This window comes from Sebastes umbrosus, chromosome 7 (genome assembly GCF_015220745.1).
Source record: "Sebastes umbrosus isolate fSebUmb1 chromosome 7, fSebUmb1.pri, whole genome shotgun sequence".
Lineage (NCBI taxonomy): Eukaryota > Metazoa > Chordata > Actinopteri > Perciformes > Sebastidae > Sebastes > Sebastes umbrosus.
Genome location: NC_051275.1, coordinates 15,975,309 through 15,990,165, shown reverse-complemented (window position 1 = coordinate 15,990,165; position 14,857 = coordinate 15,975,309). Strand labels below are relative to the sequence as shown.

The window sequence follows — 14,857 nt, the reverse complement described above, 5'->3', positions numbered from 1 at the left end:
TGTAACCATCTCCTATAAATGCTCAGCTGCTTAACTTAAGTGTCTTTGACTGAAATTGGGAAGTGTTGAATAAGCTCGTGCCAATCTGATCTGCTTTGTTTCACTGCATCGTGTCTGTCATTCTGGTTTCATTTTGTCTGGGCAAAAACGGCAACATTGATTTTGTTCCCATGCAACCAGTTGTGGGAATGGTCTTATTAAAAGTCGTCCCAGTGCTCTGGTGGTTAAAGATGCATGTAACTACAATTTGGCCTAGTTTTGACTCCTTTTGAGGGCCTTTGTTGCATTCAAAGAATCAGTCTGGTGTTCTATAGTTTTCATATTGTCAAAAAAAATTGTCTGTCTGTGGTTCTTAACACTTAACATATTACGACATAAACCTTTTTAAAAAAGGTCACAAAGATTGTTCACTTTAAGAAATAAAAGAGATGGGCACTTTATCTTGTTGTCCTAAAAAGGGCATAAAAATTACCCTTAATAATAGACGTAATAGAGTTTGATAAATATCCTGGAATACCATTTATTTTCTGCCCTTCTTCTAGCTTCCCCATTTCCTGCATTTCTTCCTGCTCGCAGCATCTCATTCCCTCTGCCACTTTGAAACAATCCGACGCTGGCGAGAGGACCGACTGCACACATCGCCATAGCAACACAGTCTTAATGATGGCAACAAGCGTGACCTGAAGATTTCATTTGAGAGCGTCTGGGAGAGGGATGGAGTGTGAAGCCACAGCTCAATTGACTCCTCAGTTTTGCCCTCTAATTTGCTTCCCTCTCACTTCTCCCTCTACTTATTCATCAGTGTCGGCTCTCTTCCTCTTTTCAGACAGCCAATAATGAGGCTGAATAGACACTTGATCAAGCAGGTTGGCCTCCTCTGGTTGATAACCACGAGGGGGAAATCTAATCTAGCTCTTTAAACACACATACCACACGTAACACGGCCCAAAGCTAAGCTCGGTTTTTATGTCATTATCTCTGTGATGCCGGTGCAGCTGACCTCATGGAGGAGGTTACCAGAGGTTGCTATGGTTACACAGAACTGAGAGATAACCCTTACACCTCTATGTCTTTCTGAAGTTGTGCAAGCGTGCACAAGTGGACACAGATGTGAATATTCAAAACAGTGTTAGGAAAACACTCACAAATTAAAAGTACCTTCCTTCTTATTTACAAAGAAGTAAGTAACCCTTACTTTACTAAAGTTTACAGTGTACCTGCATTCCTAAACAGGTAATCTGTGATCTATTACTGATTACACAAAGCAACTCACACACACACACACACACACACACACACGCACACACACACACACACACCACAGTGCACTGCTTATTCATTTAGCCCTGAGGGCCTCAGCCCACCTCTTCAGCTTGGTCTCTGACCCTGATAAACTCACTGTGTAATGCAAACATTTTGCCTTTGGCAGCAAAATTATTTACAATGTGCGCACAATAAACAAGATGGGGACCCACTCATAAAATGTTTTTGCCTTATAGCACTATTAGTGGTCAAAAACTCCCCAGGGTATCTTTAGGAAACATCAAGAACACCTGCCTGGGCGTTAAGATGCTGATGCATGAAATTGCAACTTCCCTAGTTGCGTTGGCTCAGGGATCTTTGTTGCATATCATCCCAAATTCAGGAAAAAACACCTGCTTCAACGTGATCTCATGGGAAGACGTATAAATAAATAGCACGGCACTTTTAAGGACATTTCACGTGTCATGTCTACGCATTTTAAGCTTTTCGTGTCTCATTATTTCCATATCTATGCACATAATGTCTCTATGCTTGTATGTGTATGCACATGTCTTTGTGACGCACATTGGTGCAAAACCTGTTTGCTTTTCATAAAGTGCTATATAGATGAAATAAACTTGAAACTTATTTAACATCCCATTCTCATTCCCAACTCGTCACATACGGACGCATATAGTCGCAGTTTTAAACACGTGGTTAAAGTTGTGAATTCAAACAAAACTACCTGGTTATGTTTAGGCAATTAAACTACTCTGGTTATGTTTAGCAAAAGATCGTGGTTTGGGTTAAAATGATTACATTTGTTAAATAAATTAAAGCTGCAGTGGGTAGAAATGCAGTAAATATGACTTTAAAAAGTTATTTTTATAAAACGGTCACTATATCCTGACAGTAGTGGTTGAGATAGGTAATCTGAAAAAAATCATGTGCCTCTGTGTCCTCCGGTGCTCCTAATGGCATCTGCAAGATTTCACAGACCGGAGGAAAACAACCGGTCAGGGAGTCTTGCCGTCTCTGAGCAGCTGTCAATCACTCGCAAACTCTGATCAAACGGTCAAACTCGGCAGCGCTGATCAAATATGAATCAATATTCTGTTACTGTAATGCCTATTTCAAACCTCAAATGTTTTCAGAAACATTTTCTAGTGTTCTGTTTAGCTGTAAAGTGAGAAAGTTTGTGACCCGGTAGCCATGTTGAGATCAGTTGAGGAAATACCAAGCACCGCCCACCAGCCAGAGCACAGCCAATAGGAACTCTCAATAGGAACACCCTCTTTCTCTCTGAAATGACTTGTGATTAGATTTTTTAAAGCCTGAAAACAGAGCCATGAGGAGGTGCAGAAGTCTAGCTATCTTTCAGAACACTTGAATTATAATATGCTGAAAGGTTATTATGGATTTTTTGCACAATGATGCCAAAAACATTCTGCCTACTGCAGCTTTAAGTTAAGTCAACGTAAATAAGTCAACGGTTGACTTTTGGTGTCACACAGGACACGAACAGCGGTCTCCTGGGTGGAAATCATGTGTTTGTTTGACCCATCCAACCACCCCTATTCTCTCTCTTTATGCTACTTCACCTGACTTCCGGAGCACTCGCTCTGAGCATCTAATATTGCCGCGGCATGAAATAACACGCAAAAAGCAAGAAATTTGCTCCAGCAATCGTACATTTAAATGAACCTGTCTTTTACAGATGGGTATGAAATGATGTAATTTCCTCTGTTAACAAGTCTGAAGTTATCAGTTAGCGCTCTGCATGTCCACCACTTTGTCCCACTGTGCTGCATGTACCACATGCAGGCTGATGTTCGCTGATATGTTAAGCAGATTAAAAGCTTGTAGTTCTTTGCTGATCATTTTGTAATAGGTTCACTATCTCCGCTGAGCTGCTATGGTTTTATGTTATCATACAAGATTGTCAGAGGATTCATCCCAGCTAGTGTTTGCTATAAGCTGCTGATTAGGATTCATATGACATGTAGTATTCAGTGTGAATAAAATGATTATTATAATAGTGCATCATATTCTGTCTGTTTGTGTTATGAGTTTTCAGCTCAGTATGCTCATCATGTGGGCTTTAATCGTCAAACTGTGACATCTCAAACTGCCATGAAGATCATTCATATCATGTAGATTTGCAGTGCCGCTATTGAGAAGGAGATAATCTCATCATTTGTATGCTTTTTTATTATCACAAATTATCTGCAAATACTTTTTTTTAGAATTGGACATCTACCAGTGATTTAAGCCTTCCTCAAAGTGAATAATCAGATTATCCACTGAGGCTCTGTCTGTAATTGGATGCAGATGTTTTCTATGGGTTTCGGCTCAGTAGTGCTACCCCTCATCTCGTATTCATCTTTGTGATGTAGGCAGCTTTGAAGGAGCATGTATCATGCAGAAACAAACTCATTATATAGTGAAGAGCTGCGGGCAGTTTGTTTTGATTGAGTAGTCTGACTTGAGTCATTTTTAAGGACCATCTTTTATGTCTGCTGGCATCCTGGGGCTTGTTAACAGGAGATCTGGTTCTTATGGCATTAAGATGATAAATGACTTTCTCACTTCTTTCAATTTGCTAAAAATGGCAATTAATGCTCCTGGGTAATAGGCGTGATAGAGAGAGAGAGAGAGAGAGAGAGAGAGAGTGTGTGAAAGCTATTCTGTTTTCTATTTTTTTCCTCCTTTTTCTTTTAGGCTGTATCCAGACTCAGATTTTTTCACTCCTCTTTGTAGTTAAAACTAAACAGATGGGTAACGCCTTATATTTGAACCCCCCTAGATAGCATTTGTAAGTAGTACACATAAACATTTAATAAATGGTTTCTAACGCACTATAACGTCACTGTACACAAAAATGTTTATTAAAGGATTTGTCAACAACTATATCTCCTCCTTGGCACCAATAACTCGATGCGGGTGTATAAACAGATAAAACCCTGAATATTATAAGCGGTTACAGATAATGGACGGATGGATGGATGTCTTCATAGGAAAAGTTATTATTGTGGACACATGCTGTACATTAGGGAAACATATACGTGCTTATAACTGCATTATGGTGTGTTATAAACCATTTATTTAATGTTTGCATACTGTTTATGAATGCTAAATAGGATCGGCTAAAGTAAAGTGTTACCAGATGTGGCCTTTGCACCAAAATCAAACCTACCAAACATACAAATGAATGCTGTAAGACTGAACATTTAATGCAAGTGTGAACTTATACAGTATTTTTAAAGTTGCAATACAATATATAATATGAAATTAGGGCATAAAACAATTTCTTTATCTAATATGGATGTGGTTATAGAGACCCGTCAATCTGTATTTTTCAACCTGGACCTTATTTTTCCATGTTTTTGTGTCTAAGTGACTCATGGGGATGATAATTTTTTAAATAAGTCCAGTATTGAGGGATAACGGTGTAACCAGCAGCTGCTAAACGAGCTGCGAGGTCAAGTGAGGAGCGTCAGTGTAACGTTACGTCTACTAAAAGTGTCTGTTTTTGCCACTGACAGGCTCAAATAGTTATTATAAGTGTCTGAAAACATTATGGAAAGGACCCTACAGAGAAATGAAATGGTTTTCTTACCTTTCGCTTGATCTGGTCAGTTTGTTATTGTGTCCAAGTTCCGCTCAAAGAGAAGTCAGGTTGTGAAACCTGAATATCCGTATACTCTGGCCATTGAATTCAAAGACCTCATCCACATTGTCGAAATCATCTAAATATTCAGCCATGACATTGAAAATCTTTTGGATAACACTAAGCTACGCTTTCTGTACTCCAACACAACAAACTCTCGCGTTTCCATCATGGATGTATTTCACTATTCCGCCGTTGTCTTCCGGCAACATATCATCTCACCAGATTTCACAACGAGACTTCTTCTTGAACTAGACTCTTTCCATAATGTCAGACACTTATAATAACAATCAGAGTCTGTCATGGCAAAAACAAGCACTTTTAGTGGACGTAAATGACGGTGCCAGCTTGCCCCAGTAGCACAATACAATAACATCCCGTGAGCAGCTGGCGTCTACACTTTCACTCAATACTGGACCAATTTCAGAAATGTTGTCGTTATTCGTCAGTTAGACACAAAAACATGGGCAAATAGGGTCCAGGTTGAAAAATACTGAAGTTACCCTTTAAGGCAGTTCTTTGGTATTGCAGTGACCTCAGAATAGTATCACACATTAATAGCTTAATATATCCGCACATGGTAGGTCTGTATGTTATTTGAAAATTAATTGGATGCCAGTTTGATCAAAGGTGACAACGGGTGAAGTAGCTTGACACACCACCCGTTTTGCCGGTCTATATTTTGTGGTGATGAAAACAACGAGGAAGGCATGAGGATAGCATGTAGGAAAAGTAATCATAATCTATTTTTCTCTGTTCCAATTCTCTCTACAATTACAAGAGAAAATATTTTATTAATATTAGAGATAAGACTGAATTAATCTAAGGGGTTTACTGCAAATCAGCCTGACCTACAACATTAGATAGAATGTTTTCAGTGCCTTCTCCCATGTGTGTAATAATCTGACGTGTCTGTGAAATATGATTATGGAACTGTTGGTTTGGCTGTAGCAGTAATGAGCGACAGAAGGGAGAAAAGATTAAAAGGAAACTTCAGTTTGTCATAAGCAACGTGGCAACGTGACGTGACAGTCACTCCAACCATCCTTCAGCGCTGCCGGCTTTTGAAGCTCTCACTGATGAGAAGAACTGTGTCTATACATACACAATGCGAGTGTTTGTGATAAACAATCACTGACCAGAAAAAAAGAAAAGCCCCAAATAGAGCCACTGCTGCGACGTGCCTCAGCATTTACATTTGAAGTTTTAAATAATAAGTTATTATGTAACTGTTTTTTCACATACCTTGGCTACACTGGTAATGATCAAGAAGCACAGCAGAGAAACTCTAAGTAAATAAATCGTGCAACACCGGGCTCGAGCTAAATAAAGGCATCAGTAAGCTTCAAATTAGGTGCCTGTGGGATTGTTGAACAGCGTATATAAAACCCCGTCCTCCCACCTTTTCGGTATCGGAATCGGAGGGTCTCTGTTTGTTTCCAAAACCGGCAATCCAACAAGCACTCCTACTTCACACAGTGATCAACTGTTTTTTCATTCTTTATACGATTACTTCTGTTTTCTTGAAGGCCTTCAAGGAGAGACTGTCCAACGATTATTTTCAATAATCGATTAATCGATTAATAGTTTTATCGATAAAATGTCAGAAAATAGTTAAAAATGGCCGTTAAAATTCCCAGCAGCCCAAGGTGATCTGTTTCTAGCTTGTTTTAATCAACCGACCGTCCAAAACCCAAAGATATTCAGTTTACTGTCATATATGACAAAGAAAAAGCAGCAAATCGTCAAATTTGAGAAGCTGGAATCAGCAAATGTTGAAAAATTACTAAAACGCTTCATACATTTTCAAAAAAGTTGCAGATTCATTTTTAGTCACTTCATTAATAGGGAATGGGAATCGTGGAGTATTCTGGGGCTCGCCGCCATTTTTTGACGGTAGCGTACAGAGCTGTCATCTGTCACGGGTCTTTTCGTCCGTCATCTGTCAATCGTTCATCAGAAATGTATAAAGTACGTGTGAACGACAAATATCCATATAAAGAGAAGCTGACAGAAGCAAAGGGGCGATATATTACAAAATTGAAGTTAGTTAATGATGGCGATCCTTACGAATATGGAGAACCTTGACAGTTTCCCACCCATTACAGTCACTGATGTGTTTTGGCGTTAGTGAACACCTGTCAGCAGTTCAAAATATGTAAAAGGCCGATGTCCAGTTTACAAACGGGTAGGTATATGACATTAAGATATACAAGCAAAATGCCAACTACACAATCATCCAGACAAAGAAAAGCTAGCTAATGTTAATTAACGAAATACTGACAAAACGCTGGCTAATACTGCATATTTAATCTACCGGTATCTTGCAAAATAAAACCCATAACGTTAGACTATGTTTTTGTCTGGCTGTGTACTACATATACTACAATTCGGCTTTTGAGTCTTATTCACTGTGCAGTGTTTCGTGTTATCTTTTGACACTTGCAGTAAACAGCCAGCAGATGGCACTCTGAGGTCACATTCCCATTCCCTAATGATTAATTATTGCAGTTCTAGTGTTCACTGTTTGAACAATTATCAAGTCTCAAAGTGTGACCGTTCTAAGTAAGGGATAATGAACAGCGAGCCGGTCATTGTTGTGAAAGAATCCCCGACATGGCGATGTCGTCGAAATCAATAATTTAATACAAAAGCGGTCCGCCAGAGTCCGACATCAGAACTGCGCCCACAGCAACGGTCTGTTATACATAGCAGCGGTCCGCTATAAAGAAATAACAGACCGCAGAACGCCGTGATTGAATCGACAGAATCGAGTATTCAACAAAGCCGTGTAATAAATAACTATAAACACTTCTTTATAGACGTGTTTGGACGACACATTGTATGAACTAGTTTGTTGTAAGTGTTAATATTAAATTCAAAAACTTCTGTGCTTTGTTGCACACGTTTTTTCTTCATTTATTTGGGCTGCTGTATACTGTATATATTTAGCAGTGTGCATTTGTGCCCCCTGGACAACAACAGTTACCATTTAGTCAGTTTGTCATGCTGGAGGAGAGTCTGATGATGCGATTGGTCATCATTGAAATCTGCCCATCTCCATCTCCTGCTGTAACAACACATCTATCCTTGTTGTTGCCCAGATTGTTCTGCAATCCATCGTGATTTCACTTGTTTTTCTGGTCACCAAAATAGCATATCTTACTTGTCAACACCCACGTCATGTACCCATCAACCCACATGAGTTTCATCTTTATGTCTCCACAGTACAGTGAGTATGTTTGAGGGTGTGGGCCCGGATGGAGAGAGGACAGTGGACTGCAGAGGGAAGTGAAGAACCCTGGTATACAAAAGAGAAAGCGAGAAGGAGGACGAGATGTGCTGCTATGGACCTGATGAATTGTTGACACTTAGAGTAATTTCTTGTGTGTCAGTATTGATTCTGTCTCTGAGTGGGTGAGTTTGTTAAATCCACTGATCTCTCCTCTTCTCTCCTCTTTTCTTTTTTTCTCCTCCTCAGAAACTAAGGCTGAGCTGGAGGATCTTATGGCCGACATCAAGAAGTTTGCCAACAAAATACGCTCCAAATTAAAGAGTGAGTATAATTCTTCTATTTTCTCCTGCTAGAGCTGCAACTGATGATTATTTTCTGTGTCAGTGAAACCCTTTTGCGTGTTTGTGTTCAAACAAGCACACAATATTTAAAATATTGTCAAATTGCCACGAGTTACAAGAGCTAATCAGCAGCCAAAAATATGAAACAAGAGAAACAAGCTGATCTTTGTGTTTGAGGTTTCAACTAGCAAATGTTTTCTGATTTCACATAATAATTGACTGTTATACAATTAATCCTTTTTGTGCTCCTTTTGCTCCAGTATGAGGGATTTTCTGAACAAGTCTGTTGCTGAAACAATTATTCAATAAGCAGTGGTGGAAGAAACACTCAGATCTTTTACTTAAGAATCAATACCACAGTGTAGGATTACTGATACAAGTAACAGTACTCATTACACAGACTGTCCCATTTCAGAATAATGTATTGTTATTGTTATTGAGTTTTATTACACGGCTTTGTTGAATACTAATACATTAACACATTACTTTGGTGTTGCTGCTGGTAAAGGTGGGACTTATTTTTCACTGTATATACTTTCACCAAGGGATCAATAAAGTCTTATCTTAACCTCTAAGAATACATCATAATCTATTTCTTGATTATATTTTGTCTTATTTATCTGAATCTGCAAAGTAACTAAAGGTATCAAATAAATATAGTGGAGTAAGTACCTCAAAATTGTACTTAAGTACAATACTTTTGAGTGAATGTACTTATTTACTGTCCACCTCTGTCAGTAAGCGAACAGAAACACTCCATCAGCAACTATTATCATAATCAACTAATCATTTAAGCCGAGAGTCCAGCTTCTCAAATGGGAGGATTTGCTGCTTTTCCTTGACGGACATCATAGCGACCTAAATATTTTTGGAGTTTTGGACTATTGGTTGGACATATAAGAACAATTTTATGCCAAATTGGGATCTAAGGAAACCATTTTTCACTATTTTCTGACATTTCACAAACCAAAGGATTAATTGTTTCATCTAGAAAATAGATGGCAGATTAATCAATAATGAAATGAATCATTAGCGAGTGCAGCTGCTCGTTTTTTTACTTGATGTGACAGCCCGGGTGCTTTCTCAGGAGAGGAGAGACAAGTGAGACGTAGAGAAACAGTGAACCGTACAGCATCTGGCAGCTAACAGACATACTCAGTTTACACTGGTAGAGTGTGTTCGGCAGTGGGCAGAGTGATTAGTGTCACTCGCCACAGAGGTGGTGGCTGTGATTGATATGGACGAGCACACATGATTTTTATACACATTTGTGCTCATAAACTGGCTAATGCTACAGTGACATGCTGCGTGCAGGCATAATGGATGTGTAGCAGCACCCCCTGACATGTACAATGACAGTTTGTTATTTATCCCTGTGTGTTTATACTGTATGTATGTAGGTGTGTGTGTACGCGCCTCTGATCTTATTATCCTCTGATTTGTCTGCCACCCTCCCACCTTTTCTGCTTTGTTTGTACATTTTATAACACATCACTACTTTTACACATCTTTTACACTTTTTGTATTCACACTGATATCATTTAGTGAATTTCCCCTGCTGCCACCTTTCTCCTTTTTCTTCTGATACATAGGAAGATTTTCCCATATTCATATGCCAAATCTCTGTGTCAATCACAGAACACAATTTCTACTATATAAAACACTCTCCTGTGCAAGGACTCTGAGTAGTGTTGAATATGACGAATAAGTGTCCGAGATAAAAGATCTGTATCTTTCAGGAAAGTAGAGCACAACTTCAGTGCAGAGAGCTAGAAGATAAGAACCCCTATTGCTCGTTCTGCGTGCCTGCAGATACACACACTCATGCACACAGTGCCGTGTGCACATATATGTACACTGATACACACAAGTGCTATCAGGCAGAACAGGCTCGGCATCACAGGCCTCTAACGGTGTCACTCAAGTTCACATCAGTTGTTGCCAGAGGATACCTTTGTGTAACCGTGTGGCTGCCTTTGTGTTTGTGGGTGTGTGTGTGTGTGTGTGTGTGTCTGTGTGTGTTTGTGTGTTGGGTTGGTCAGTGAGTGACCTCATCTTTGCACCCTGATAGATCCTGGCATCATTTACTGTATCTTCTGCTTTGCAATAACTCAAAATCAATGGTGATGGATTCAGTGAGTTAATTTCATCAACAACAGAAGACAAATGATTCATTTGGTGATCTTGGTAGATTTTGGAAAATCTAAATTAATATATCTTTAGCAGTCGTTGAAATTTCTAGAGAGAAACAGTCTCTTTGTAAAGTGCAAGTTTTAGTAATTTTATCCTAAAGCTCTCTTCTCATTTTCAGTCACAGAAATGTTACACACTACGAGTAAAAAAAAGACCTCCTTTTGTTCGTTTGTTTTTTTGCCTTAGGGAAAAATTCAAAATTCAAGAAAACTGGTGAAGTTCTCTCAGATCAAGGTCTCTAAAATAACTGAAGAACAGATCTGTTGAGATGAGTGGCCCTTGCATAAGGCCTATTGTCTTTTATATATTTATATTACAGTATATTACACTGTGTAGCCTGCCGTGCCTCTCCCAAGCGCATGTGCCTTTTTTAGGTGTGCCAAAGCTTTCTTTGGCATGCAGATGCATTAAAAACTTTTTTTTAAACTTATGCTGTGAGTTTTGAAGCCAAAGACAATTTTCTACACAATAGGCGATAATGTTTCTAGCTTACAGTGTGTTTAAAATGCAGATTGTAGGTGAGAGCAGCCTGAATCTGTGAAGACACAGATTCAAAAAGCTCAAGGAGTGATTTTAATGATTCCCACAAAGGTTTGGGCACCATATTAATGCCACAAATAGATCAGATTAAACTGTACTAGCATTGCACAGAGCACACATTAAATTAAATTAAAACCATTGTCATTTTCCTGGAACTATCACAATATAATGTGCTTTGTGACAAGGCCTGTTATTGTAAAAGAAAAAGACTGTTGCATGTAGCAATGTGGACGTTAATGTTGATTGAAGTTATGTTTAAGTGTCAGATCTTTCAGATATGCTGGAACCATCACAAATCACCATACTATTGGACCTGAAATTGCTTATTAACTGTAAGTGAACCTGTTTACTCTGTTGGCTCGAGTCGTTTGCATTAACAGGGAGACGCGCAATAAAAGCAGCCGCAGGTGTAGACATCTCACAAAAGGTCCCTAGACGTGCAGGAGCTGGTATAGTCATCTCATCCCAGTTTAAATTACAGAAAAATGGGAATGTAAATGAGCAGGCTCTTACATCTCTGTATTATTCACATTCAATTGATGAGAGGTCGGCATGGACTAACATTGACAGAGACTTTAATTTACGTTATTATGCTCGGCAGCGGCTCCTTTACAATGACTTCCTGAGGTGTGAATGTGAGGGAGCAGTGAGGAAAGCGCTAATTACAGGAAAAAGCAAGATGTGTGTTCATTTCCATGACGAGCACTCACCCTGTAATGAATTTACATTTTTTGTGTGTATCTTTTCAGGTATCCAGCAATCTATTGAGCAAGAAGAAAGCCAGAACAAGTCATCAGCTGACCTGAGGATACGCAAGACACAGGTACAGTTCAATGAAACTTCTTTCTATAAAAATGTCATTCTTATTTTTTTGTTGCCAAAATCTTCCTGGAACTGTCTCACTACTACCTGCAGCTGTGCGGAGCATTGTGGGCCAATTGTATTCAACAACACATCCAGAAAACGTTCTTTGGTCACTTTTTCAGTGTGAACACTCAAAACCTACTTAGTATGTAGTATGGCATGTGGATACAGCTGCATTAACTCTCAATTTATGCTTGCACCTGTTCGCCTCCTGTTCATTTACAATTTAAATGACTTATTAAGTTGGTGTTTACCGCTGTTGTTGCTCGCTGTGTCTCCAGCACTCCACGCTGTCCCGTAAGTTTGTCGAGGTGATGTCAGAATACAACACCACCCAGTCGGACTACAGGGAGCGCTGCAAGGGACGCATTCAGAGACAGCTGGAGATCAGTGAGTAGACCTGGGAGACTAAACCCTCCACCACCCTTCAGACTGACTGCACACATTGTATGAATTACAGTAACACATCTGCATTTCTTCCAATTCATAGTTATTTTGCAGTTTTTTTGCATTAGAGATTCATGAGCTCATACTAAACGAGGTGTTATGTGCAATTTTCTGAGTTTTTTTTGACCTACTACATACCATCCGTACAAGGGTCACTGTAAATTAGGTGAAACTTTTGGTCAGCTTCGATCATTTCTGTCCAAAACAGCTTTTCATGATTTCTTTACTCATTTTTTGTCACATTTCCCTGCATGTCTTTTATCCTCAGCCAAAGCATCCTCCACTTCATCTTCATCCACCCCTATTATTAGTTAGACTGAGTGTCATGCTAATTAAGCTAAAAATATAGTCTGCGCCCCCATTCTCAATCACTTTGTAAAGTGTGAAAATCACTCTACACCTGCACAGTATCATTATCATCTAATTTTACGAGAACATTACTATGTCTACGTATACTCTTACTAAAGTGTGAAGGAAGTGAAGATGTGCCAGTATATGATTTACTGTATACTCTTCCAAGACTAGTCCATGTCAGAATGATAGACATGCAAACAGCAGGACAAAATCTCAACAACAACAAAATCTCCGAGAGGGATGTTTATGAAATGTGTTTTGATCAATGCGCTCAACTTAAAGAACTTAAAGATTTTTGTTGCCCGACAGCAAGTCAGCCAGGGTGGGATTTTGTGCGTTAATTTTCATTTTACGAACACATATTTAAGGACTTTAGGATGCAAAAACTCATGAAACTTTGCACACATATTCAGTCTCGTAATTATTTCGATTTGATGTCATAATTGAGCATGGCACATCGGCTCTATTTTTATAAAACGGACACTATGTCCTGACAGTAGTGCATGAGACAGGTAATCTGAAAAAAATCATGTGCCTCTGTATCCTCCGGTGCTCCTGATGGCATCTGCAAGATATCACAGACCGGAGGAAAACAACCAATCAGAGCCGAGCTGGAGCCTGCCGTCTATGAGCAGCTGTCAATCACTCGTGAACTCTGATCAAACGGTCAAACTAGGCAGCACTGATCAAATATGAATCAATATTCTGTTACTTTAATGTCTATTTCTCACCTCAAATGTTTTCAGAAACATCTTGTAGTGTACTGTTTAGCTGTAAAATGAGAAAGTTTGTGACCTAGCAGCCATGTTGAGATCAGTTGAGGAAACACCAAGCACTGCCCACCAGCCCGAGCACAGCCAATAGGAACGCTCTCTCTCTGAAATGATCTGTGATTGGCCAAAGTCTCCCGTCACAGGTTAGATGATGCCAAAAACATTCTGCCTACTGCAGGTTTAAGTGCATTATCTTTCTTCTGCATTCATGTTACTTATTCACTGTTTGTAAAAAAAAAGAGGCTTTAACGTGGGCGGTGAAAATAATTTACCTCGGCTCCAAGCTGTCGGCTGTTTATGTATTTCTTCAGCATCTTCAACTTTATTGTCCCCAAGGGGGGAATGTGTCTGGCAGGCAGGTAAAACACATCAGACTTGAACATAAAGCACAAGGAATGTATAACAAATAGTCCAAATATGTAAAAACAAATGCTAAAAACCCTCCACACAAACTCACATAAAACAATGTGACAGCAAAACATAAAGCCTGGAGTGCATCCAAGCATTATCATCCCACCCTATCATCCAAGGCAAAAACAAACTGTCCTTTAATCATTTTGTTTATAGAGTAATGTCAGTTTATCCCATCGACACAGTATTTTATTTAATTCGTCTGGTGTAGTGCACCAAAACAACCATTCTCACACTTCAACCACTTTCCAAAACACATACATCACCAACACCTACACCCATGTACGTGCACATGCCAGGTTGTTGCTGCAGCTCCTCACAATCATGTCACACTGTGTGCATAATATGATTTGACAGGTATTAGCCGCAGGCTCCGGGCTCCTGGACCAGACACTGCCACGGCCTCTGCCACGGCATCCTGGCAGGCTGCGCCGTGCCAGCTGCCCCTAACAGTCATTGTGACACAGTCACCTTACAAACAAAGGCACGCACATGCATGCAGAGAAGAACACTGTGACTCATTTAGTGGTAATAGCAGAGGAGAGCAGGGGCAGTTATGCTGCGGGGCACTTGGCACAGACGTAATTTCCTCTGGCCATCTGTCAGACACGTGCAGCAGGTCTGTGTGTGCGAGCATCGCTCAATAGACGCACTGCGTGTGGTCCAGTCAAAAGAACAGCAGTGACAACACACAGTAGGTTGCTAGGGTTAATCAAAGGACAAACACTTCCTCGTGGTATAAAAACACACACACACCTGACTCTGTTTTTCCTTGAGCTCCTCCAGA

The 14,857-nt window shown here is 39.7% G+C and overlaps 1 protein-coding gene across 5 annotated transcripts in view; it reads left to right on the top strand.

Moving 5' to 3' along the window:
- The window catches only part of LOC119491074 (syntaxin-1A-like), a 68,789-nt gene that overhangs the window by 38,433 nt on the left and 15,499 nt on the right, over positions 1 to 14,857 (top strand). For all 5 annotated transcript variants that reach the window (XM_037774702.1, XM_037774703.1, XM_037774704.1 and 2 more), the window contains exons 4-6: positions 8,394 to 8,468; positions 11,971 to 12,044; positions 12,367 to 12,475. In XM_037774702.1, coding sequence (XP_037630630.1) covers positions 8,394 to 8,468; positions 11,971 to 12,044; positions 12,367 to 12,475 — 258 coding nt within the window. The remainder of the gene's footprint in view (positions 1 to 8,393; positions 8,469 to 11,970; positions 12,045 to 12,366; positions 12,476 to 14,857) is intronic.